General features: G+C 54.9%; 1 protein-coding gene across 1 annotated transcript; it reads left to right on the plus strand.

Moving 5' to 3' along the window:
* The first annotated feature begins 9909 nt into the window (after positions 1-9909).
* CHST13 (carbohydrate sulfotransferase 13) lies at positions 9910-24477 on the plus strand. The gene is made up of 5 exons (XM_032971609.2): positions 9910-10024; positions 18792-18853; positions 19764-19961; positions 21150-21382; positions 21952-24477. Exons 1-5 carry the CDS (start codon positions 9934-9936, stop codon positions 22442-22444), a joined length of 1077 nt encoding a protein of 358 aa, XP_032827500.2. The 5' UTR covers positions 9910-9933; the 3' UTR covers positions 22445-24477.
* Positions 24478-26282: the final 1805 nt, after the last annotated feature.

Below are 26282 nucleotides of genomic sequence, written 5' to 3' on the forward strand. Positions count from 1 at the left end.
AGTTCAAATCCTGGTTGGGGGGGTGGATGGGGGGGAGTCAACTACAGCCCATGATCTCCAGGGTCAATATAAGGACCACTTTGGGAGGAAGTCGATAGTGATTGTCCTCTGAGGAGATGAGTGCACCGATGCCTCTGCTCATTTGAGCAGGAAGTCTCAGACGATTTATAAGTGTGGGTTGGTGAAGGAAGGGGAGTGCCACAGGGCCGGTGCTGACATCACTCACCGCCAGTGATGTTGACCGTGCCTGGGAATCGTGCACACCTCGTCCGGGTTCGTAGAACGCACTCACTCCAGATGGTTGTGGTTCGATACCAGTGGCTGCGCTGATTAATACTGTGGTGTGTACTGACCATAATTGCTCGGTGACGTCTGCTTCAAGGGTGGACGTTAAAGATCCCCTGACGTCATTCGCAAGAGCAGACCGTTGTGTGCCAGTGTCACGGTAAAAAAAAATTCCCAAACCGAGTGTTGAAAAATGTACACCGCAAAATTACTCAATTGCGATTGCACACACAGCAACCATTGTCTCCCTACTGAGAATGTGGCAGTACTCTCCCAACGCCGCAGCACCTTGTGAACAAGCGGAGTAAATAAATAACAGTGCGCTAACCACTGCGCCACCGCTCTGGGTTTATAGTTCACGTGTTTTGAATTCCGTTTGTTTGGGAGATCGATGGGCCCGATACAAACGTGGACTCTAGTCCCCTTCAAACCTCCCCCCACCACAGCCAAAAGCCGACAGCTACCGTATTCTCTGGATGAAAATACGCAGGTCCCCCCCATCTTGAAATGAAAAAATGGGGGTGGGTCTTATAATCCGGTCGGTAGCGCAGAGGTTAGCACACTGCGCTACGAACCCGGCGGACTGGAGTCCGATTCCCACTCACAGCCAGTAACAGTGACGATTATCTGAACCGGTTTTGGGCCTCCCCTCGGTCCACTCGGTTTCAAATGAAGTAACCAACACGGTCTGTTAAAGGATATACGGTGGATCTTTTGTGTGAGAGACTCGATTAGTAGAACTTTGTTTGGACAAGGCACAGTTTACTTAGATTAGGAGAGCTCTTACATTCAAGACTATGGGAGGTGAATGTTGGTGAGATTTCCACCGAGCTCTCGAGGACTCTCGATAACAACACCAGCCGCCTTTCGCCACTAAGTGGCAGTGACGTCACCACGCTTGTGCCAGGCTATGTGCACCTTGAGGCCACGTGAAGTGTCGAACGCCTGCTAGCAGGAGGTCACGGGGCAGACCCAGGTGCCACGGGTCGACTGAGATGACTGGCCGATGCACTATCTATGCCTCCTACTGTGCCAACTTGCTGTGTTTTAGCTGCCCGGCGCTCCTCTGCCCTCCGTTTTTGTTGGAGGGTGACTACCTCCAACTGCCCAGTAGCAGCGTCCTTCACGAGCCTCCTCCACAGAGCCCGATCTTGAAACCGCTGGTACCAGTCATCGGCAAGTCCACTCAGCTCCACATCTTCTTGTACCACATCACTCCATCTCTTCTCTAGCCCGTGCCGTGCCCGTTTAGCCCCCTCTGTCTGAACAAAAGGTGTTTAGGCATGCGGTGGCTGGGTCATGCGGGCTACATGGCCCAGCCATCGCAACCTTGCCTGCCGGAGGAGTAACAAATGGACGCACACTTAAAAAACCATCTCGTCACATCGTCTGTCTTGATTTTAATCACAGTTGCTGAGCAAGCCCAAAAACGTCGAGCGACCATCAACAAACGGTACTTTAAAGTTGTAAAAGGTATACGTGGTGTTAATGTCACGTACGTGTGGTTAATGGAGACATTCCTTGCAAAAGGTTTATATTTGGTGTTTGAACATCTTAACACAGCTGTTTTATTGTGAGAAAGGGTAAAATCTATTCATATTTTTTTAGTTAACAGGCTTCTTGAATTGAGCGAAGTTATTTTGGTAATAGCCTGGGGGAAAAGAGACGACGATGGGAGGGAATTCCGTGAATGAGAAGTGTTGTGACCTGCAGTGTGGTGAGTGGGTGAGTGAATGGGTGTGTGAGTTGTGACCTGCAGTGTGGTGAGTGAATGGGAGTGTGAGTTGTGACCTGCAGTGTGGTGAGTGAGTGGGTGAGTTGTGACCTGCAGTGTGGTGAGTGAGTGGGTGAGTTGTGACCTGCAGTGTGGTAAGTGAATGGGTGTGTGAGTTGTGACCTGCAGTGTGGTGAGTGAATGGGCGTGTTGTGACCTGCAATGTGGTGAGTGCTGAGTGAATGGGTGTGTTAGTTGTGACCTGCAGTGTGGTGAGTGGGTGAGTGAATGGGCGTGTGAGTTGTGACCTGCAGTGTGGTGAGTGGTGAGTGAATGGGCATGTGCGTTTTGACCTGCAGTGTGGTGAGTGAATGGGTGTGTGAGTTGTGACCTGCAGTGTGGTGAGTGGGTGAGTGAATGGGTGTGTGAGTTGTGACCTGCAGTGTGGTGAGTGGTGAGTGAATGGGTGTGTGAGTTGTGACCTGCAGTGTGGTAAGTGGGTGAGTGAATGGGCGTGTGAGTTGTGACCTGCAGTGTGGTGAGTGGTGAGTGAATGAGTGTGTGAGTTGTGACCTGCAGTGTGGTGAGTGGGTGAGTGAATGGGTGTGTGAGTGGTGACCTGCAGTGTGGTGAGTGGTGAGTGAATGGGCGTGTGAGTTGTGACCTGCAGTGTGGTGAGTGGGCGTGTGAGTTGTGACCTGCAGTGTGGTGAGTGAATGGGTGTGTGAGTTGTGACCTGCAGTGTGGTGAGTCGGTTGTGACCTGCAGTGTGGTGAGTGGGTGAGTGAATGGGTGTGTGAGTGGTGACCTGCAGTGTGGTGAGTGATGGTTGAACACCGCGTGATGGATTCCTCCACTCATCCGCAAGATGAGTGGAGGAATCAATAAGTGAAGTTACGGTAACCATGGTACAATCGATAAAAGAGTGATAATGAGTATTCTATGGTTCTTTCGGTAAAGTCACGTAGATAGAAATAATTAAAATAAAGTAAATGAAATATCACGCCGTTTCGATCGCAACACAAGCGGTCGTCATCCTGTTTTGACGACCGCTTGTGTTGCGATCGAAACGTCGTGATATTTGTATTATTTGTATTCACTTTATTTTCATTTTATTATTTTCCATCTACGTGACTTTACCGAAAGAACCACAGAATATGAATTCCTGCAGTCACGAAAGTTTAAGTCAATTTAGTGATAAGGAGGTGACAACATTTTGTTGATACGAGTGTCTGTACGTGCGCAAGTCGGAGTAACTTCCTGCTCAAACGAGTATTGTTGAGTCTGCTCATCTCGTGTGTCCAGCCTTGAGCCAGTGGAGGAAACGTCACGTTCCTATGACGGGGGTGAGTATATAGGACAACTACGGTCGACCCTATTCATTTTATATACCCCGGAGGGACGATGGGCTGAATCAACCCCCCCACTAACACCACACCCCAACCAGGATGTGAACTCAGAATGCGAGCCGCTCGCTGCACTGCGGAGCCACATGGTCGTGTGTTGAAGCCAATGAACGGGCGACGGTGGTGGTGGCGGCGCAGTGGTGACACCGCAAGCCTCACGGCAAGAAGCGGCTGGGTTCGAGTTCCGACGAGGGCGCCTTTCTCTGCGGAGTTTATGTATCCCCCACCGCCGCCGCCTCCGGCTTGACTGATTGACGGTCTGTTATTGACGCGGGTGACACGCATTCATCAGCCGGAAGCTGCTCGACAAGAATGGCCCGCCGGAGGAGCTGGGTGCAAGCGAAAAAAAAAGGAAGTTACGTGCAGCAAATCAATCGTAACATTGCAGACACCGAGTAGCAATGGGTTTACTCCGGGTTGTCCGGTTTTCCTGCCACGGCTAAAACAACGCAACGTCACCGGTACTGGTATAACATTCTCAATGCTGGGAATTTTGTCTCTGCAAAAATAAGCAACGAATTACTCAATTGGGATCAAATAGAAACATCTCCCCCCGATTTGCCTTGACGGGCTGCTGGGGCAAGTGCCGTTAGCGAGCAGCACCTGTGAAGGCTGTCACGACATACGAACGGGAAGGTGGGTGGCAAATTTCACTCCCGGCCGCCTTTGTCTTCCTCGCGGCGATGTTTACAGACCGCACCAGGTACTCGTTTGAGGCTACCTAGGTGAGGCCCAGAACCGGTTCAAATCATCGTCGCTGATGTTGGCCACGAACGAGCGGGATTTGAACTCGGGCCGCGGGATCACAACAACAGCAGCAGCAGCAACATGACCAGGGCCGGATGAAGGCACGGGGCTTTAGGGGCTGCAGCCCAGGGGCCTCCACCAGCTGGAGGCCCTCCAGAGGTTTAAGAGAAAAGTTATTTCATTTGTGAATGCTGAATTGTATTGGTTGTAGGCTTTGTAAAAATTCTTTTGATTTTTCTTTAACTTTGTTTTCCTTTTGAAAATATTACTGGGGGCCTCACAGTACCTGCAGCCCAGGGGCCGAAAAAAAATCTTAATCCGGCCCTGAACATGACCCACCCATTAGTGCCACAAGCTTGGCAGAGGCCCACCTGTAAAGGAGTGACGAGCACTTGCCCGTCTCGACTCGCTTTGCGCGTGACCTCGCTGTGAGCCGCGGGTAAAGGTCATCGCATTCGCGTGGTTGCCGCGGGTCCCTCCTTGTGCACGTCTCCCACCACGAAAACAAACCGGGGAAGTTCGCGCCCGTGCTGCGGGTGTGCGCGTGCGCGCCTGTGTTAGAGACCCCCCCACACACACACGCGCGCCTGTGTTAGAGACCCCCACACACACACACGCGCGCCTGTGTTTGAGACCCCCCCCACACACACACGCGCGCCTGTGTGTGAGACCCCCCCCCCACACACACACACACACGCGCCTGTGTGTGAGACCCACACACACAGAAGGGAGGAAAGTGTATGCGTCTCGTACAATGACTCCGCGGGGCCGTGACGGGGGAGCTCATTGTGCGAGTGGATTAGTGGGCATCGCGAGCCCTCTTTCATTTGCCCTGTGCCGGAACAATAGCCCTGAATCTGAGCCAGGTAAGTTTAGGTGTCCGGTAGGCACTGGGCGCGCTACGGCAGCGAGATCTTAGTTACCTCGCCTGGTATACAGGAGGTCGTGGGTTCGACCTGGACCCTGACTCCTGCTGTATATTTGGAGTTTGCGTGTCTCTCTCCCCGTGGTCGCGTGGTTTTCCCATCCACATTTATGAGCCATGCGTTTCGAATATTTAACTGCCGTACATTCCCACGTGATAAGCCACTTCGTTGGGCTAACATTTGTGGCCAGGTCGCCTCTGAAAAAAGAACTACATAGCTCAGTGGGCCTTACCTGGTAAAATGTAAAAAAAAATAGTTTAGTTTAGAACATATGTTCTCTCTCTCCGCTCCCCGCCCGCTCTCCGCTTACACACACACACGGTGGCCACAGCAACCATTCGCCACCACAGTGGCAGCGATGCCACCACCACCACTACAGTGGCAGCGATGCCACCACCACTACTACAGTGGCAGCGATGCCACTACCAGCACCACCACAGCGCGCGCGTGTGCCATAGTAGAGGTGCATTTTATAAAACAACACATTCAGGTTTAGGGTTACATACAGACTTCAAACACCCCCCCCCCCTTTTAGACTCGGGGCAAGTGGTGTTAGCGAGCAGCTATGCAAGCCGGCACGGCGGCGTGAGACCGAGTGATGTCAATCCCAGTGCGTCACAGCTGCGGTGACGCGAAGCTCTGCTATTTGTATTATATTGAGAGATTTGTTGATAACCTTTCGGGGCCTGAAAGGGTATAGGGGATGGGTTTGCGGGTTACATCCACATGACATGCGGTGGTTGCCGCTGCTGCTGTTGTTGTTTTATTTGAGAGTGGTAAGTGATGCGAGGCGCGCGCCTACAGGTGCAGCTCACGAAGAGCCGCATTGAACGATGCCTGGTGATTACGGGGGGGGGGGCACATCGGGGAGGCGAGTGGGCAGGTAGGTGAATGGGCAGGTAGGTGAATGGGCTGACGGATGGGCAGGCATGTGAATGGGAAAATGATTTCCAACAATTTTTTTTAAACACATTTATTTTGTTATTTACCAGCCCAGGCCCATGTAGCTATAAAGCTCTTTTTCAGCAGCGTGACCTGGTCACAAATGATCGCTGAACGAAGCGGCTGATCACATGGAAATGTTTCGCAGCTAAATACTTTAAACGCGACGTTGATTCTAAATGTGAAGGGAAGAAACAGAAAAATCCACGCCACCACGGGAAGAGAGACAGGCAAACTCCAAATATACAGGCGTCAGTTGTGGGATCGAACTCACGACCTCCTGTACAACGGGCGAGACAGTTAACATCTCGCCACTGCGGGCGATGCGGGTGGTGAATGGGTAGTGAGTAGGTTGGTAGGTAGGTGAGTGGACAGGTGAGCGTGCATGTGATGGTGTAATGGAGATAGATTGGGGTCACCTTCATCCAGCAGTGAATGAATCATGGCTACTGACGATAATGAAATGGCCAGTTTGGGATGGTCGGTGAAAAGAGGGGAACAGGACCGGTTCAGATATTACTCGTCACAGATGCGTGGACTCAGATGCCACGTTCACAGTACGGTGCGCTAACCACTTCGCTACCGCTCCATCGCACTCTGTGCGTATAATTATCTGGATTTTAAGTCTACGCGTGTATCTGTGCGTGCGTGTCCGCATGCGAGTGCGTATGACTATACGTGGGGGAGTGGTGGCGCGGTGGTTAGCACACAGCACTACGAACTAGGGCCTTTTCTAATGGTGCCCCCAGGGTCTGGAATGCTATCGCCAATAAACTCCAACTTGGATCACGACCTGTGACATTTTCACTCAAAACTGCTCGAGAGGAGTTGTACACCCTAGCTGCCACTGCTATTCAGAATGGCCTGAAATCAAATGTATTGTTCCGGATGACCGCTGCAAAGTATGATCTTGAGTTTTTATTATAGTGTGTTGATCTTTAAAGGTGTATTGAATTTTTTTGATTTTGCTACTGATACTCCTGCTGTTATGGAGTGACTCATGCAGCCAGCTATGGCTGAAAAGTTTGGTCGTACATGTTACTGTATGTGTATCGTTTATTGTTAAATTTGAATCACAGTTCCTATGATCACTGTTACATTGTTATAAAGCTTTATTTTGGTGATTGAGAAAACGTTTCGGTTTAGCCATGTTTGTTTGTTGTAGTACAGAGTTAGCCTGATAACTTTAATCTAAATTGTCTTATGGTTGTTATTGTTTGCCTTGCATCCCACTGGGATTTTTGCACACAGCGTTGAAATATTGTTTTTTTTCTGGAAGACTTTGCTGTTTTTTCCTGGATTTTTCTGTTGCGTGTAGTCACTTGTTTCTTATTCGTGTTTTTGTTTTTTTGCGGTTGCACCCGAGTCAAGAGCCGCATGGCTTACAGGGTTATACCTAATACATGAAACTGAAAAAACTTTAAAAAACCTTCGTTTAATTCCCGACCGCGGCTAATATCAGTGGCGAGCGACAGCAGAACTTTGTCCTGGGCCAAACCCTCAGTCAACTCCAATTGGTACCTGGTAACGGTGTGGTAACAAAACAAACAGCAAACCACACCATCAACAATCGGGATACAAAGACGTCGTGCTGGCTTTAATAGGTGCTCGCTAACAACACTCTGGCCACGAGTCTATTAGAATAAGAGTCAGGCGTCTTGCCTCGGCACGTGTCCCCCTGCCAATGACGTCTTGCTGCTGCTGCTGTGGATGCTGCAGGTATAAAACAGAGACCACCAACACCATCGCCATCACATACCTGGTGGCACGGGGGCTAGCGCAGATACACTGAGGGAAAAAGTATTTGATCCCCTGATGATTGTGTACGTTTGCCCACTGACAAAGAAATGATCAGTCTATAATTTTAATGGTAGGTTTATTTGAACAGTGATAGACAGAATAACAACAACAAAAAAATCCGGGAAAACGCATGTCAAAAATGGTATAAATTGATTTGCATTTTAATAAGGGAAATAAGTATTTGACCACCTCTCAATCAGAAAGATTTCTGGCTCCCAGGTGTCTTTTATACAGATAACGAGCTGAGATTAGGAACACTCTTAAAGAGAGTGCTCCTAATCTCAGCTTGTTACCTGTATCAAAGACACCTGTCCACAGAAGCAATCAATCAATCAGATTCCAAACTCTACACCATGGCAAAGACCAAAGAGCTCTCCAAGGATGTCAGGGACAAGATTGTAGACCTATGCAAGGCTGGAATGGGCTACAAGACCATTGCCAAGCAGCTTGGTGAGAAGGTGACAACAGTTGGTGCGATTATTCGCAAATGGAAGAAACACAAAAAAACTGTAAATCTCCCTCGGCCTGGGGCTCCATGCAAGATCTCACCTCGTGGAGTTGCAATGATCATGAGAACGGTGAGGAGTCAGCCCAGAACTACACGGGAGGATCTTGTCAATGATCTCAAGGCAGCTGGGACCATAGTCACAAAGAAAACAATTGGTAACACACTACGCCGTGAAGGACTGAAATCCTGCAGCACCCGCAAGGTCCCCCTGTTCAAGAAAGCACATATACATGCCCGTCTGAAGTTTGCCAATGAACATCTGAATGATTCAGAGGACAACTGGGTGAAAGTGTTGTGGTCATATGAGACCAAAATGGAGCTCTTTGGCATCAACTCAACTCGCCGTGTTTGGAGGAGGAGGAATGCTGCCTATGACCCAAAGAACACCATCCCCACCGTCAAACATTGAGGTGGTAACATTATGCTTTGGGGGTGTTTTTCTGCTAAGGGGACAGGACAACTTCACCGCATCAAAGGGACGATGGACGGGGCCATGTACCGTCAAATCTTGGGTGAGAACCTCCTTCCCTCAGCCAGGGCATTGAAAATGGGTGGTGGATGGGTATTCCAGCATGACAATGACCCAAAACACACGGCCAAGGCAACAAAGGAGTGGCTCAAGAAGAAGCACATTAAGGTCCTGGAGTGGCCTAGCCAGTCTCCAGACCTTTAGCACATAGAAAATCTGTGGAGGGAGCTGAAGGTTCGCGTTGCCAAACGTCGGCCTCGAAACCTTAATGACTTGGAGAAGATCCGCAAAGAGGAGTGGGACAAAATCCCTCCTGAGATGTGTGCAAACCTGATGTCCAACTACAAGAAACGTCTGACCTCTGTGATTGCCAACAAGGGTTTTGCCACCAAGTACTAAGTCATGTTTTGCAGAGGGGTCAAATACTTATTTCCCTCATTAAAATGCAAATCAATTTATAACATTTTTGACATGCGTTTTTCTGGATTTTGTTGTTGTTATTCTGTCTCTCACTGTTCAAATAAACCTACCATTAAAATGTATAGACTGATCATTTCTTTGTCAGTGGGTAAACGTACAAAATCAGCAGGGGATCAAATACTTTTTTTCCCTCACTGTATATACGACCCCCCCCCACCTGCTTACAATCAGTGGCGGCTGGTGCTTGAACAGTACCTGGTGCTTCCCTCGATGTCGGCTCAGCCTAAAATAAGTACCGGGTGAGGTTTGTAAAACAACAACAACCACCCATCATGGCCATTATCATCACGACCACTACAAGCATCATCACCACCACCATGGTCACCACTACAATAATCATCACTACCATCATCACCACCACCACCAACCATCCCCATACCATCATGATCACCACCATCACCCCTCTGCCTGTACGTGGTCTCGTCCGTCTCCCCCCCCTCCCGCAGAGCGAGAGATCAGCTCGTCCGCAGGCCGCTCTTCCGTGGACACAGAGAGAGCAGCAGAGAGAGGGAGGGAGAGAGAGCGCGCGCGCGCGGGGAGTCGAGGGGGCATCCCCGGTTCGGCTCGAGGGGGGCAGAGTTTAGGGGGGGGGGGGTGCGAGGACCCCTTGGAAGGAGGAGGGGGTGGGGGGGCTGGGGGGGGGGCCGGGGGGGAGAATGAGGCTGCGTCTGTTTCGCATGGCGCTGTTAAGCTGTGGCTGCTCCATCCTCCTGGCTCTCGCCTACCTGCACGGCTCCCTGGCTCCAGGTAACGGGGCATATGGGGCACCTGACAGGGTCTGACACGCACACAGACACACAGACACACGCACACAGACACAGACACGCGCACACAGACACACAGAGACACAGAGAGAGACTCACATAGAGACACACACACAGAGAGACAGAGACTCACATAGAGAGACAGAGACTCACATAGAGACACACACACAGAGACTCACATAGAGACACACACACAGACTCACATAGAGACACACGCACAGGAGACAAGAGACGCACACAAACAAAAACACCCATTCACACAGAGACACTCACACACTCATATAGAGACAAATATCCCCTGTATAGCCTCAACAGACCTTTTGGGGCAAGTGCTGTTAGCCAGCACCTTTGAAGGTCGACACGGCATAATAGAGAGTCAAGTGACCAGCATCACGCCCCGACCGCCTTTGTCTCCTAAGTAGCAACGTTTACACAGCGCACCAAGTACTCATTTGAGGCTGAGTCGACCTAGGGGAGGCCCAGGCCCGGCTCAGATAATCGTCACCGGTGTTGGCCGTGAGCGGGAATCGAACCCGGCTGGCCAGGTTCGTAGCGCAGCGCGCTGACCGCTACACTACCGCTCCCCACGCACACTACCACACACAGACACAAACACATTCGGACAGATAAGGAGACACGCGCTCTCCCTCGTCCTGGACTCTGAACCGGGGTCACCGATTCCACGAGTCGTGGTTTCAGACTCGCAGATCGGGACTCATTGAGAGTTCCGCCCGGGGGTTCTCTGGCTCCAGGGACGCGGTCCCCGGCCCCCGAGTATCCCAGGCGAACCGTGGTCCCCGGGTCGATGAAACCGAGTTCGTTGGCTTCAAATGTGTCGCTGGGTTTGCTTTACTCGGAGTGGACGTTAAAGATCCATTAGAGGTTTTTTTTTTTTGGGGGGGGGGGGTTAGATCGCGTTATTATATAAATGTGTCGTTAAACCCGCCACCACCCGACACAGCCAACTAGTAAGAGTTGCCACGTCAACAGAACGTGCCAATTCGTCACTAGTACAGCACACCGGTGTGTTGGAGAGCCAATCCACAGCATTTACAAATCTGAATTCGACGTTAAAGATCCCCGTCACGGTCTTCATCAAGAGTTAGGCCATTGTGTGCCGGCGTCACGCTCCAAATTTGAACAAAATGTGTAAAATTACACCGCAGATCACACCGTCGGGATCACGCACAACAGCAAGAGCAGCACTTATCTCCTTTCGACTGCTGAAAAACTTGGCAGGAACCTTCTGACAAAGAGTTACGAGACTCGGTGAGGCTTTCCCGAGTGAGCGAGCAGAATAATGATAACGCGTGACTGCGGGTTCCTCGTTTGTGGCTCTAGCTGACCGAATGCACTGGTTCCATCCATGTAGACCGGATCCTGGCTCCGGTAATTCCTGCTCCCAGTAGCCTGATCTCTGTCTGGATCCGAGTTTCCGAGTTGATTCTCTGCGTGACAGGGCTGCGAACTCGAGAAACCAAGACATGCGTCTCGTTCGCAAGAGGGGCCTGGGGCATGAGTCTGCTGCCAGTAGGGAGCAGTGATCCCTGCTGTGTGGGATCACAAATGAGTCATTTGTGGTGTCATTTTTCGAATTTGGCAAATTTGAACGCCGGCACACAATGGCCTACTCTTGCGAATGGCGTCACGGGGATCTGTAACGTCCACTTTGAAGCAGTCCGCGCGTAGTTAATATGGTCAATACACACCACAGTATTAATCAGGGCGGTCGCTGGAATCGAAACTTGAACCTCCACGGAAACTGGATCCAGACTATCTCTGCCTGGGTCCTCGGCTCAAGGTCACTGAGTCCCCGGGTCCCTGGCGCCAGGTCACTGGGTCACCGGGTCCCTGGCGCCAGGTCACTGGGTCACCGGGTCCCTGGCGCCAGGTCACTGGGTCACCGGGTCCCTGGCGCCAGGTCACTGAGTCTCCGAGTCCCTGGCGCCAGGTCACTGGGTCCCCGGGTCCCTGGCGCCAGGTCACTGGGTCCCCGGGTCCCTGGCACCAGGTTACTGGGTCCCTGGCGCCAGGTCACTGGGTCACCGGATCCCTGGCGCCAGGTCACTGGGTCACCGGGTCCCTGGCGCCAGGTCACTGGGTCACCGGATCCCTGGCGCCAGGTCACTGGGTCACCGGGTCCCTGGCGCCAGGTCACTGGATCCCCGGGTCCCTGGCGCCAGGTTACTGGGTCCCTGGCGCCAGGTCACTGGGTCACCGGATCCCTGGCGCCAGGTCACTGGGTCACCGGGTCCCTTGCGCCAGGTCACTGGGTCACCGGATCCCTGGCGCCAGGTCACTGGGTCACTGGGTCACCAGGTCCCTGGCGCCAGGTTACTGGGTCACCGGGTCCCTGGCGCCAGGTCACTGGGTCACTGGCGCCAGGTCCCTGGGTCCCCGGGTTACTGGCGCCAGGTCACTGGGTCACCGGGTCCCTGGCGCCAGGTTACTGGGTCACCGTGTCCCTGGCGCCAGGTCACTGGGTCACCGGGTCCCTGGCGCCATGTCACTGGGTCACTGGGTCCCTGGCGCCAGGTCACTGGGTCCTCGGGTCCCTGGCGCCAGGTCACTGGGTCACCGGGTTCCTGGCGCCAGGTTACTGGGTCCCTGGCGCCAGGTCACTGGGTCACCGGGTTCCTGGCGCCAGGTCACTGGGTCACCGGGTCCCTGGCGCCAGGTTACTGGGTCACCGGGTCCCTGGCGCCAGGTCACTGGGTCACCGGGTCCCTGGCGCCATGTCACTGGGTCACTGGGTCCCTGGCGCCAGGTCACTGGGTCCCCGGGTCCCTGGCGCCAGGTCACTGGGTCACCGGGTTCCTGGCGCCAGGTTACTGGGTCACCGGGTCCCTGGCGCCAGGTCACTGGGTCACCGGGTTCCTGGCGCCAGGTCACTGGGTCACCGGGTCCCTGGCGCCAGGTTACTGGGTCACCGGGTCCCTGGCGCCAGGTCACTGGGTCACCGGGTTCCTGGCGCCAGGTCACTGGGTCACCGGGTTCCTGGCGCCAGGTCACTGGGTCACCGGGTTCCTGGCGCCAGGTTTCTGGCTCCGTAGGACCAGGGACCCGAGTCCTGATTCCATAACGCTGTGGCCAGAGACCCAGGATGGCCAGATGACCCAGTTCGTGGGCCCTGACTCCAGCTGAGAGAGATGCATCTTCATGCCCCCCCCCCTCTCCCCGGTTAATGTGAGGGGGTGGGCACCCCCGGTGCCCCCCCTCCCCCGGTGCCCCCCTCCCCCGGTGCCCCCCTCCCCCGGTGCCCGCCCCCTCTCATCCGGTGCCCCCCCTCCCCCAGTGCCCCTCTTCCCCCCGGTGCCCCCCCCCTCCCACGGTGCACGGTGGGTGGGTGAATCTCTGTGAGGAGCGGTGGCGGAGCGGTTAGCTCACTGCGCCACACGAACCATGGGACCCGAGTTCGATTCCCGCTCACTGGGGCCAACTTCTACACAGATCGTGGGCCTCCACCAGGTCGACTCAGCCTCAATTCAATACTTGATGTTTTGTATAAACACCAGCGCTGGGGAGACAAAGGCGGTCTGGCGTAGCGCAGGTCAACCCCCCCCCTCCCCCCCTCGTATAGGTGCTCGCAACAAAAGCACTTGCCCCTACAGCCTGCGTGGGTTTACACAGGAAACCTTTGTCTTTCCCTGTGTGTGTGGAGGCTCAACCCGACCCCGGTGTCGGTTTCGGGTGGGGGGGGGGTGAGGGGGAGGGGGTGTCATCGTTTTTCAACGCAGGCCCGAAGCATCAAGCGGCCGGCAACAAACAGCACCGCCATCCAGAGTTGTAAACGATTTAGAGTGGAAAGCGTCTCTTGAATTGAGCGACGTTGTTTCCGTGGCAGCTCGAGAGAATGCCGACGACGACGACGCTGATGATGGGAGAAGATTCTCGAGTTGGGCAGTGCGAGGGAAGAAGCAGCAGAGAGGGAAAAGGCAGCAGTGGAGAGAGTAGAGGGAGTGCAGGGAGAGTAGAGGGAGTGCAGGGAGAGTAGAGGGAGTGCAGGGAGAGTAGAGGGCGTGCAGGGAGAGTAGGGGGAGTGCAGGGAGAGTAGGGGGCGTGCAGGGAGAGTAGGGGGCGTGCAGGGAGAGTAGAGGGAGTGCAGGGAGAGTAGAGGGAGTGCAGGGAGAGTAGAGGGCGTGCAGGGAGAGTAGGGGGAGTGCAGGGAGAGTAGGGGGAGTGCAGGGAGAGTAGAGGGAGTGCAGGGAGAGTAGGGGGAGTGCAGGGAGAGTAGAGGGAGTGCAGGGAGAGTAGAGGGAGTGCAGGGAGAGTAGAGGGAGTGCAGGGAGAGTAGGGGGCGTGCAGGGAGAGTAGGGGGCGTGCAGGGAGAGTAGGGGGCGTGCAGGGAGAGTAGAGGGAGTGCAGGGAGAGTAGGGGGCGTGGAGGGAGAGTAGAGGGAGTGCAGGAGAGTAGGGGGGCCACGTGGTCGGGGTGGAATGTTGGGTCCCCGCGGCAAGAGGAGTCGAGTTCGCGTGAAGGGGGGGGGGGTGTAGGTTGGGGGTCGAGGGGGCCCGTGGAGTGGGGGTCACCGGGTCACGGGGACCCTCGGGCAACAGATGCCGGGAATGGGCGCGGAGGTGCGGGGCGAGGGGCTGGACCCCGGCAAGGAGGGGATTATGGGTTGGGGACCGGGGCTCGAGTTCGGATGAGGAATGGAGTCGGGCCTGGTGATGAGGTTGCGGCTGGGGGTCTACAGGCGGTCAGACGACCTCACTACGCCCGGAGCGTGAGACCCCGGGGGTATGGGGAGCGTGAGACCCGCCAGGAACCCGGCACCCGAGTTCGATTCCTGCCCACGGCTCGGACTTAAATGATCAAGTACTGTACCCGATGCGACGTTCAAGCATCACCACTGGGGAGACGAAGGCGGCGGCCGCGCGTGGTTTCCCGGCCTTAATGTGTGCTCGCGAACAGCACTTGCCCCAACAGACTGTTTTGGCAACACGGGGGCTTATTGTGTTTTGTGTGCCCTCGTGTTCCCATTGCGTTCGTGGTGGGGTCCCTAGATCGAGGTGTCCTCCCTGACCATCCCTGCCCCTCCCCCCTCCCTCTGATCTCCCTCCCAGGGAGGTGAGTGCTTCTGGCTTCCTGTGCGTTCACGACTCCGGAATTCCCTCCCTCTCCTCCCTACCCCCTCGCTTACCCCCCCCCTCGCTTACCCCGCCCCACCCCCACCAAGGCCCTGGAGCATGGAAACTTATTTTCTGCCTGGCCCCCCTTTCTCTCACCCCAATCCCCCATTCACCCCCCACTCCACTCCACTCCCCGTTATCTCTCATCCCATCTCTGCTGCTCTCCCCGCATTCGCTGTATCCACGCGCATTCTCTGCTGCCCCCCCCCCCCCTTGCTGATTCATCCCCGCCTCCCTCTTCTACTCGCTACTCGCCCTCTCCCCGTACCCCCCTACCCCTCTCTTCCTCTCGGTTTCCCCTCTCGCCCCCTCTCCCAATGCCCGCTCCCCCACTAACCCCCGTGTGTCTCCCCCCACTATCCCCGTGTCTTTCCCCACTCCCCTTCTCTCTCCACGTGTCCCCATCTTTCTCCCCCTGTCTCTTCCTCCCTCCTCCTCTCTAAGAAAACCTAAATGGCAAAACTCCACCCATCGGCTATCGAGGACACACAGAGACAGAGCTGTCTCCGTGTCTCAGTGTCGTCAGGGGCTGTCTACACAGAGACCCTGGGGAGACGGGGCTGTCTCAGTGTCTCTGTGGAGACAAGGCTGTCTTAGTGTCTCTGTGTAGACAGGGTTGTCTCAGTGTCTCTGTGTAGACAGGGTTGTCTCAGTGTCTCTGTGTAGACAGGGCTGTCTCTGTGTCTCTGTGTGGACAGGGCTGTCTCTGTGTCTCTGTGTAGACAGGGCTGTCTTAGTGTCTCTGTGTAGACAGGGGCTGTCTCCGTGTCTCTATGTAGACAGGGATGTCTACACAGAGACCCAGGGGAGACAGGACTGTCTTAGTGTCTCTGTGTAGACAGGGTTGTCTCCGTGTCTCTATGTAGACAGAGCTGTCTACACAGAGACCCAGGGCAGACGGGGCTGTCTCAGTGTCTCTGTGTAGACAGGGCTGTCTACACAGAGACCCAGGGGAGACAGGGGTGTCTCAGTGTCTCTGTGTAGACAGGGTTGTCTCAGTGTCTCTGTGTAGACAGAGCTGTCTCTGTGTCTCTGTGTAGACAGGGCTGTCTTAGTGTCTCTGTGTAGACAGGGTTGTCTCAGTGTCGCTGTGTAGAAACGGCTGTCTCAGTGTATCTGTGTAGAAAGGGCTGTCTACACAGAGACCCAGGGGAGACACGGCTGTCTTAGTGTCTCTGTGTAGACAGGGCTGTCTACACAGAGACTCAGGGGAGACAGGGCTGTCTCCGTGTCTCTGTGTAGACAGGGCTATTTCAGTGTCGCTGTGTAGACGGGGGCTGTCTCCGTGTCTCTGTGTAGACATGGCTGTCTACACAGAGACCCAGGGGAGACAGGGGTGTCTCCGTGTCTCAGTGTCGTCAGGGGATGTCTACACAGAGACCCAGGGGAGACAGGGCTGTCTCCGTGTCTCTGTGTAGACAGGGTTGTCTCAGTGTCTCTCTGTAGACAGAGCTGTCTCCGTGTATCTCTGTGTAGACAGGGCTGTCTACACAGAGACCCAGGGGAGACAGGGTTTTCTCAGTGTCTCTGCGTAGACAGGGCTGTCTCAGTGTCTCTCTGTAGACAGAGCTGTCTCTGTGTCTCTGTGTAGACAGGGCTGTCTTAGTGTATCTGTGTAGACAGGGGCTGTCTCCGTGTCTCTGTGTAGACAGGGATGTCTACACAGAGACCCAGGGGAGACAGGGCTGTCTCAATGTCTCTGTGTAGACAGGGCTGTCTTAGTGTCTCTGTGTAGACAGGGCTGTCTTAGTGTCTCTGTGTAGACAGGGTTGTCTCAGTGTCGCTGTGTAGAAAGGGCTGTCTTAGTGTCTCTGTGTGGATAGGGCTGTCTCAGTGTCTCTGTGTAGAAAGGGCTGTCTACACAGAGACCCAGGGGAGACAGGGCTGTCTTAGTGTCTCTGTGTAGACAGGGCTGTCTACACAGAGACCCAGGGCAGACGGGGCTGTCTTAGTGTCTCTGTGTAGACCGGGCTGTCTACACGGAGACTCAGGGGAGACAGGGCTGTCTCCGTGTCTCTGTGTAGACAGGGCTATTTCAATGTCGCTGTGTAGACGGGGGCTGTCTCCGTGTCTCTATGTAGACAGGGCTGTCTACACAGAGACCCAGGGGAGACAGGGGTGTCTCCGTGTCTCAGTGTCGTCAGGGGATGTCTACACAGAGACCCAGGGGAGACAGGGTTGTCTCCGTGTCTCTGTGTGGACAGGGCTGTCTTAGTGTCTCTGTGTAGACAGGGGATATCTACACAGATACCCACGGGAGACGGGGCTGTCTCAGTGTCTCTGTGTAGACAGGGGCTGTCTCCGTGTCTCGGTGTAGACAGGGGCTGTCTCAGTGTCAAACATTCAATTCCCGTGCGTTCTCCCCCGTGTCCTGCCCGGGTTTCCGCCGGGTTCCTGGGTCTCCTCCTCCCATAGCTAAACCTACACGCACAGTAGAACTGCTATTGGCCAAAAAACATCAACACAACGCTGAACCCCCCCCCCCCCCGCAAATGACTCAATTGGGATCACGCAGCAGCAGAAGCAGCAGCAACAACATCGCCCCAAATTCTTTCGAGAAACACGTTGGCGGGACCCTCCTGAAAAAAAAGGGAGTCTCGAGACTCGGGGGAGGCTTTCCTGGGCGACCGAGTGGATTCGTCCGTAAATAAGAGCGGCGAGACGTCGGCTGTCACCCGCTTCACGGCGTCAACACATCCCAGACGCTTGAACTCGGCCGCAGGGAGGAAGGTGGGAGGAGGGAGGGGGGGGCGAGGCGGGGTGGGGGCGTGGGGGGGATTAGGGCATCGTGCAGGTACATGCGGGTGGCCGCAAAGGTGCGTGTGGGTGTGTGTGGATGTGTGGGGGTAGTGGGGAGCGGTTAGTGTTACGAACCTGAATACCTGGGTTCGAATCACGCTCACGGCCACCACCAGTGACGATTATATGAACCGGTCCCGGGCCTCCCCTGGGTCGACTCAGCCTCAAATGAGTACCTGGTGAGATGTGTAAACATCGCCGCTAGGGAGACAAAGGCGGCCGGGCGTGGTGTTGCCCACCCACCCCCTCGTGCGTCGTGCCGGCCTTCGTAGGTGCTCGCTAACGGTACTTGCCCCAACAGTCTACTGAGGCTATACGGAGGATCTTTGTCTTTGCGTAGTGGGGAGCGGTAGTGCAGCGGTTAGCGCGCTGCGCTACAAACCTGGCCACCCGAGTTTGATTCCCGCTCACGGCCAACATTGGTGACGATTATCTGAACCGGTCCTGGGCCTCGCCTAGGTCGACTCAGCCTCAAATGAGTACCTGGTGCGGTGTGTAAACATCGCCCCTGTATGGTGCTGGCCACTCACCCCCTCGCGTGCCGCGCCGGCCTTCATATGTGATCGCTCACAACGCTTGCCGCAACATTCTATTAAGGCTTCACGGGGGATCTTTGTGCGTGGGGGTTGTATGTGTTTGTCTACCTATTTATGCGTCTGTGTGTGTGTGTGTCCCGGTGCTTGTTTCACCCCCATGGAGATGGAACACGGAATGCAGCAAAGCCGGACCCACACAGCTGAGTGCACAGCTACAGGTTACCCAAGTAGCCCACAGCCCCGCCCCTTACCTCTCTCCCCCTCCCCTCCCCCTCTCCGCCAGGTGTGGCCCCCTTCCGAACACGGAGCCTCGGAGACGTCGACGGAATCCTCAGCTGGGAGCAGGTACAACATCTTCCCCCTCACCCCCACCCCACTGCTCCCCCAAAACCCCCCTTACCCCCACCCCCAACCACTGCCCTCCAATCCACGTCACAATGCACCCCGCCACCATCCTTACCTCGGACACGATCACGATACCAAGATAAGGCCGAGGGGCAGGGAGGGAGAGGGGCAGGGAGGGAGAGAGAGAGGGGCAGGGAGGGAGTGAGGGAGAGGGGCAGGGAGAGAGAGAGAGAGGGGCAGGGAGAGAGAGAGAGGAGCAGGGAGGGAGTGAGGGAGAGAGGGAGTTTTGATCTCTCTCCTTGCCCCAGGCTTGCACAGATCTCAGGAATGTAGTCGCCCTCCCTCCACCTGGCGCCCTGCTCCACGCACCTCGCTTGGCGTTTCACAGTAGCACCCAGTTCAGCACCTAGCACCCAGCACCCACCCCACCTGTTCCCCCACCCCCTTAGAACCGGGAGGAGGGGGGCTGGGGCACAATGGGGGTGATGCCCCCCCCACGCCCAGAATGGTTTTGTTTTAATTTGAGAGTGGGGGGGGGGGGGGGGTGGTCCCTGCTGAAAAGCTTCAAATTCAGGGCCTACCACGTCCCCCCCTAGTGAGTTTCTAGATTCTTCTTCCCCCCCCCCATCTCTCTTCCCCACCCTCTACTCTACCCCCACCCTCCGGGGGGGGGGGGGTAGAGTAGGGGGGGGGGAAGGGGCATAACAGATTGTCTCACCTGAAACAGGTGTGTCTCTCTGTCTCTGTGCATCTCTGTGTCTCTCTACGGAGCCTGATTGATGTAACGTTCTGGCTGTGTCTGTCCCCATGTTTCCGTGTCTCCCTGTGTCGCCCCCGTGTCCTCCCACGTCCCCGCATCTCTTCCCCCCCCCCGCCGTGTCCCCCCCCCCCCCCCCCGGTGTCCCCCCAGCGCATGACGATCGTCTCCGCGGACCCCGTGCAGCGCGCGAGGAGGGAGCGGCTCTCTCGGGGGTGTAACGCCATCCAGGAGGGGGGGCTCGGGGGAGGCCCTGGAGGGGGGCCCAAGCGCCGGGTGCTGAGCCCCGCGGACCTCAAACACCTCCTGGTGGACGATGAACACCGACTCATCTACTGCTACGTGCCCAAGGTGCGGCTACCATCACCACCACCACCACCATCATCAATACAATCGTCTACGCCATCACCATCGTCTACGCCATCGGTGTCTCACGTCGTTATTGATGATGATGGTGGTGGTACTAATGCCGGTGCAGATGATAATGTTCGTGCTGATACTGCTGGTGATGATGATGGCGGTGGTGCTGCTGCTGCTGATGATGATGATGCTGGTGCTGATGATGATGGTAGAGGTGCTGATGATGATGATGATGCTGCTGCTGATGAGACCCCAGGTGGCATGCATGAACTGGAGTTGTACACCCCTAGCTGCCACTGCTATTCATTAGCGTAAAATAGAATAAAATGTTTCGCTCCGGATGACGCTACAAAGTATTATCTGTATATTGATTTAGCGTGCTGATCTTAAAGGTGCATTGAAAAATGTGATGCTCCGACTGATGCTTCTGTTGTTGTGGAGAAACTCATGCAGCCAGCTGTGGCTCTAGGGTTTGGTGTTACATGTTATTTATGTAGTTTATTGTAAAAAATTCGGTCACAGTCCCTATGATCACTGTTACATTGCAATTATGGCTTTATTTTTTGGTGATTTCGAAAACGTTTTTTGGTTGGACATGTTTGTTTTGTTGTAGTACGGAGTTAGACTGATGGCTTTAATCTAAGTTTTCTTGTGGTTGTTGTTTGACTTGCATCCCACTGGGATTTTTGCACACAGCGTTGGTGTACGTTGCCTTTTCAGGAATATTTTGCTGTTTTTTCAAGGAGTTTCTGTTTGCACAGTCACATAGTCACTTTAAGATGTTTTCTTGTTCATGTTTTTGTTGGTTGTGGTTGCACTCGATTCAAGAGCCGAATGGCTCACAGGGCTATACCAAATCAATAAATAAAATAACTGAAAAACTGTAAGCGCGTGATGCTGGTGGTGCTGCTGATGATGCTGATGATGATGATGGTGCGGGTGCTGATGATGATGGTGTTGCTGCTGATGAGCCCCCAGGTGGCGTGCATGAACTGTAAGCGCATGATGTTGGTGGTGCTGCTGCTGCTGATGATGATGCTGATGAAGCTGATGATGAGACCCCAGGTGGCGTGCATGAACTGGAAGCTCGTGATGCTGGTGATGCTGCTGCTGATGGTGCTGCTGCTGACGGTGCTGCCAGTGCTGATGGTGCTGATGCCGGTGCTGCTGAGACTGCAGGTGGCGTGCACGAACTGGAAGCGCGTGATGCTGGTGCTGAGCGGGCGGGCGAGGGGCCGCCAGGCGCAGGCGATCCCGGCGCACGAGGCTCACGTGCCCGGCGCGCTTCGCTCGCTGGCGCACTTCAACGCCTCCGAGATCAACCGCCGGCTCCACTCGTACCTCTCCTTCCTCTTTGTGCGCCACCCCTTCGAGAGGCTCGTCTCCGCCTACACCAACAAGTTCACCAAGCGGTGAGGGTGACGGGGGGCGATGAGGGGCTGTGTGGTGGTGAGAGGGTTAGGGGAGCTGGAGGGAGAGGAGACGGAGAGAGGCTGTGGTGGTGGTGAGCGTTCGGGGGGAAGGGATACAGGGAGAGGGTGCGGGAGTGTGTGCGGTGAGGATTAGGGGAGAAAGGCTTAAGAGGTGTGGAGAGAGAGCGTGTGTGGGGAGCGACAGTGTAACGGTTCACGCCCGGTGACCCGAGTTCGATTCCCGCTCACGGCCACCGACACCAGTGGCGATTATCGGAACCGGTCCTCGGGCCTCCACTAGGTCGACTCAGTCTTAAATTAGTACCTGGCATGGTGTGCAAACATCAGCAATGTGGGTCGTGGCAGCCTTCATAGGTGCTCACCCAGCAGCACTTGCCCCAACGGCCTGTGAAGACTACACAGGGGGTGGGGGGGGAGGGACCTTTACCTTTGTGTAGAGACTGCAGCGTCGCGGTCCAAAATTAACCCCACCCCACCCCTCGCCGCCGCCCTCACCTCCCCCCCCCCCATCTCTCCCTCGCCCCAAACCTCCCCCGGCACGTCCCCAGGTACAACACGGCGTTCCACTCGCGCTACGGCACGCGCATCATCCAGCGGCACCGTCGCGCGCCGGGCGCGGAAGCGGCGCGGCGCGGCAGTGACGTGCGCTTCGAGGAGTTTGCGTGGTACCTGGCGGACCCGCGCACGCGCGCCGAGGAGCCCTTCAACGAGCACTGGGAGACGGTGACGGCGCTGTGCCACCCGTGCCACGTGCGCTACGACGTCGTCGGCAAGTACGAGACGCTGCAGCGCGACGCCAGCCTCGTGCTGCGGCTCGCCGGAGCCGGCGCCGACGTCGAGTTTCCCCCTGCGCCGGCGCGCGGCCGCCGCGGCGGCGGTGACGGCGGTGGCCGTGGCGGTAAAGGCAGCGAGGCGAGGAGAGAGGCGCTGAAACACTTCCGCACGCTCGGAGCGCACTACCGACGGCGCCTGTACGCGCTGTACCGGCACGACTTCCTGCTCTTTAACTACTCGGCGGCGGCGTTCATGGACACGCGGTGATGGTGACCGAAGTGGTCGCGATGGTGGCGGTGGGGAGGGTGATGATGGTGGTAATGTTGGTGATAATGGCAGTGATGATGGCGGTAACGGTGGCGATGATGCTGGCAATTTGTTTGTATGTTGAACTTCTTACGCACCGAGCCATCCGTGCTCACCAAAGGTGCTAATGATCACGCCGATGATGATAATGACGATGGGGGTGATGATGGTGACAATGGGATGAGTGAAGATGATGAAGATGGTGATCGTCATCACGCATCATCACAATCACCATCATAGATTAAATCATAATCATCACCTAAACTAACATCGCTGCCATCACTATCACTTGAATCATCGTCATAATCACCATCATCCCTATTATCATCAACACCATTATCACCATCATCACCATCACGAACATCACGGGCATCATCACTATCACTGTCATCATCACCACCACCACCATCGCAATCTTCACCACTACCATAACTATGATCATCAACATAAATGTTTGATATCAACCGCACGTGACCTCCGTGCAGTGATCAGGTCACGCGAGGTCACGTGAGGTCACGCAAGGTCACGTATTTTGGGGGAGGAGCACCCGCCCCACCCCACGCCCCCTCCCCCACCCCGTCCAAGACTTGAGGTAGAAATCCTGGGAAGCCTCGACACTGGCGCCCTCTGCTGCCTGCCACGTGTAATTTACTGTCATCTGTGGAGGAAATTGTAAATGGTATTTTTTTTATGCAATAGCAATAATTGTAATAAAAAAACTAGACTTTTGTTATATTTAAATTATTATTTTTTACTTAATAAGCTCACTGTTGAATTTGGGGAAAAAGCGGCGTTTGTCTGCTAAGTAGAATTAAACGAAGGGAAAATATTAGAAATCTGCGCAGCTACTTCCGCCCCCTTCACCACCTCGCGTGAGACTCAATGTCTCAAAGCAGGAAGCTTGACGCTTCCGCGGATTTCTCAAGCGCCGAGCAGTGGACACCGGGTGGGTCACTGTGGTGGACATTCGGATAGTCACTGCGGTGGACAATGAGTCACTGTGATGGACACTGGGTGTGTCTGATGGGTTACTGGTTGACACTGAGTGAGTCACTTTTAAAGTAGCAAACGATATTGAAAACTTGAGGTTCATAGGTTCTCAATGACTCGGGAGTGAGGTGTGCATGTCTGTGTGTGTGTTCGAGTGCTAGTCTGTGTGTGTATGTGGGGAGCGGTAGTGTAGCGGTTAGCGCGCTGCACTACGAACCTGGCCAACCAGGTTCGATTCCCGTCCAGGACCAACACCAGTGACAATTATCTGAACCGGTCCTGGGCCTCCCCTATGTCGACTCAGCCTCAAAAATGAGTACCTGGTGCGATGTGTAAATATCGCCATGAGGGAGACAAAGGCGGCCTGGCGTGGTGTTGGCCACCCACCCCCTCGTGTGCCGTGCCGGCCTTCGTAGGTGCTCGCTAACAGCACTTGCCCCAACAGTCTGTTACAGACTATACGGGGGATCTTTGTCTCTGTTGTATGTCTGTGTATGTCTGTGTCTGTCTGTGTCTGTCTGTGTCTGTCTGTGCCTGTGTGGGGATTGGTGGCGTAGTGGTTAGCGCACTGCACTACGGACCCGGCGACCCCGAGTTCGATTCAGCTTCAATGACAGCGACGATCTGAACCGGTCCTAGATCTCGCCTAGGTCGATCCAGTCTTGAATTAGTACCTGCCATAGTATATTAATATCAGCTCCGGGGTCGTGGTTCTGGCCACACCACCCACTCGCAGATAAGCCGTTCCGGCCTTGTACGTATGTTGAATTTTTTTCGCATCGTATGTAGCCAACCGTGCTAATCGGAGGTGTGGGATATAAGGTGTTCGCTAACAGCACTTGCTCCAACAGCCTGTGTGGGCTGCACGGGCACCTTTGTCTTTGTCCTCTAGGTTTACATAAGCTCATCTGCGCTACGTGTCGCAACTTGTGTTAAATGTTGAATCGATTTTTTGCTGTTTTTTGTATGTTATATGGTCGAATAAAAAATGCGCATGGAAACAAGTTTAGAAGTGCGTGAGTGAATGAGTGGGTGGGCGAGTGAGTGGGTTGTGGGAAGCAGTAGTGGTTCGCGCGCTGTAGTAGTGGTAAGTGCGCTGCGCTACGAACCCAGCGACTTCGGGTTCGATTCCCGCTCACGGCCAACACCAGTGACGATTATCCGAATTGGTCCTGGGCTTCCTCTAGGTGCACTCGGCCTCAAATGAGTACCTGGTGCGGTGTGTGAACGTCACCACTCACGAGACAAAGGCAGGCGAGCGTAATTCTCGCAGGCGTGGTGCCGTCCGGGCGTGGTGCCGGCCGGACGTGGTGCTAGACACCCACTCCCTCGTGTGCCAGGGGCAAAATTCATAGGCGGTCGCTCACAGCACTTGCCTCTACAGTCTCAAGGCTATCCGGGGGATTTTTGTCTTTGCTTGAGTGAGTGGGTGGGCGAGTGACAAGAGTTGAGGACAGGTGGATGGTTGGGTGAGTGGTTGTGTGGATGATTGAGGAATAGGGTGTTGAATCGATTTGGAACGGTGAGTGGTGTTGTATATATGCCTTTTTTCATTTTTAATAATATTAACAAGTAATTTCCGATACATATAGATACATATTTCTATTGTTTTTTTTTAAATAATGATTAAAAACAACCCCAACCCAGGCCCTCAGCATGGTATATGTTGGTCATGGACGGGCCATGGAAGTAAATAAATAATAACTCACAGGGTCAGAGGTCACAGACCAAGTGCTGAGCACAGCGAATTGCAGGAGACTGACGTAATATAAAAATGCCTCTCAAGAGTCAGAGAGAGAAAGAGACACCGGCCGTCTTTGTCTCTCGCCGCGCGGGAGAGCAGGAATAACACCACAGAAAGAATCATTGCAGGGAGGGGGGTCCATCTGTGACCCACGGGTGAAGGTATGCCTCGGGGAGGGTACGATGGATGGGGAGACGCGGAGGGCTCGATGGGATGACACACACACGAACATACATGCACGGACGCACACACACACACACCGGCCACGCCTTCCACGGCGCAAAGTGGAGATGTTTTTGAATATAACGGCTGAACCATCATCTAAAAAGTGCAGTTCAAACCGGGAACGAGAGCAACAGGTCGCCAGCCGGCGAGCTGCAGAGCAGGGGGCGGCGAGCGGAGGCCAAAGGGGCCCCGTCGCTATTTACTGACGATGGCAAGACTCGCAGGGTAGTGAGGCGCCACCGAGTGTGATTTCAAAGAGCTGAAAGACAGAGTATCGCTGAAAGTTTATTCTACAATGAGTCCAGCTGCGGCGCGACCGACACCAAGCAAGAGCTTCTGCAAACCAGCACGAGCGCGTTCGCGTATCTTCAAGGAGAGGGAGCGTGCTGATGCAGCTCATCCAGCAGCGGAGATAAACTGCTGTCAGCGAACCAGCACAAGCGCGTTTGAGCATATCCAAGGAGAGGGAGCGTGCTGATGCAGCTCATCCAGCAGTGGACAGAAACTGCGGCCAGCTAACCAGCATGAGCGCGTTTGGGCGTCTTCAAGGAGAGGGAGCGTGCTGATGCAGCTCATCCAGCAGCGGAGAGAAACTGCGGCCAGCGAACCAGCACGAGCGCGTTTGAGCATCTTCAAGGAGAGGGAGCGTGCTGATGCAGCTCACCCAGCAGTGTGGGCGTTCGGGCCGCCACTGAGAGCGTTCAGGGCTGGAGAACGCGCAGTCAGTACGCCATCTACCGACGAAGTACCGCGACTGCAGCACCGTGTCAACTTGTCAGCTGCGTCAGCCGAACCCGAATCGACAATAAGGTTGTTCTAAAGTTATCTTTGGTTTCAAGA

Source organism: Petromyzon marinus, chromosome 46, assembly GCF_048934315.1.
Source record: "Petromyzon marinus isolate PM22_M1 ecotype Great Lakes invasive population chromosome 46, UKy_Petmar_22M1.pri1.0, whole genome shotgun sequence".
Lineage (NCBI taxonomy): Eukaryota > Metazoa > Chordata > Hyperoartia > Petromyzontiformes > Petromyzontidae > Petromyzon > Petromyzon marinus.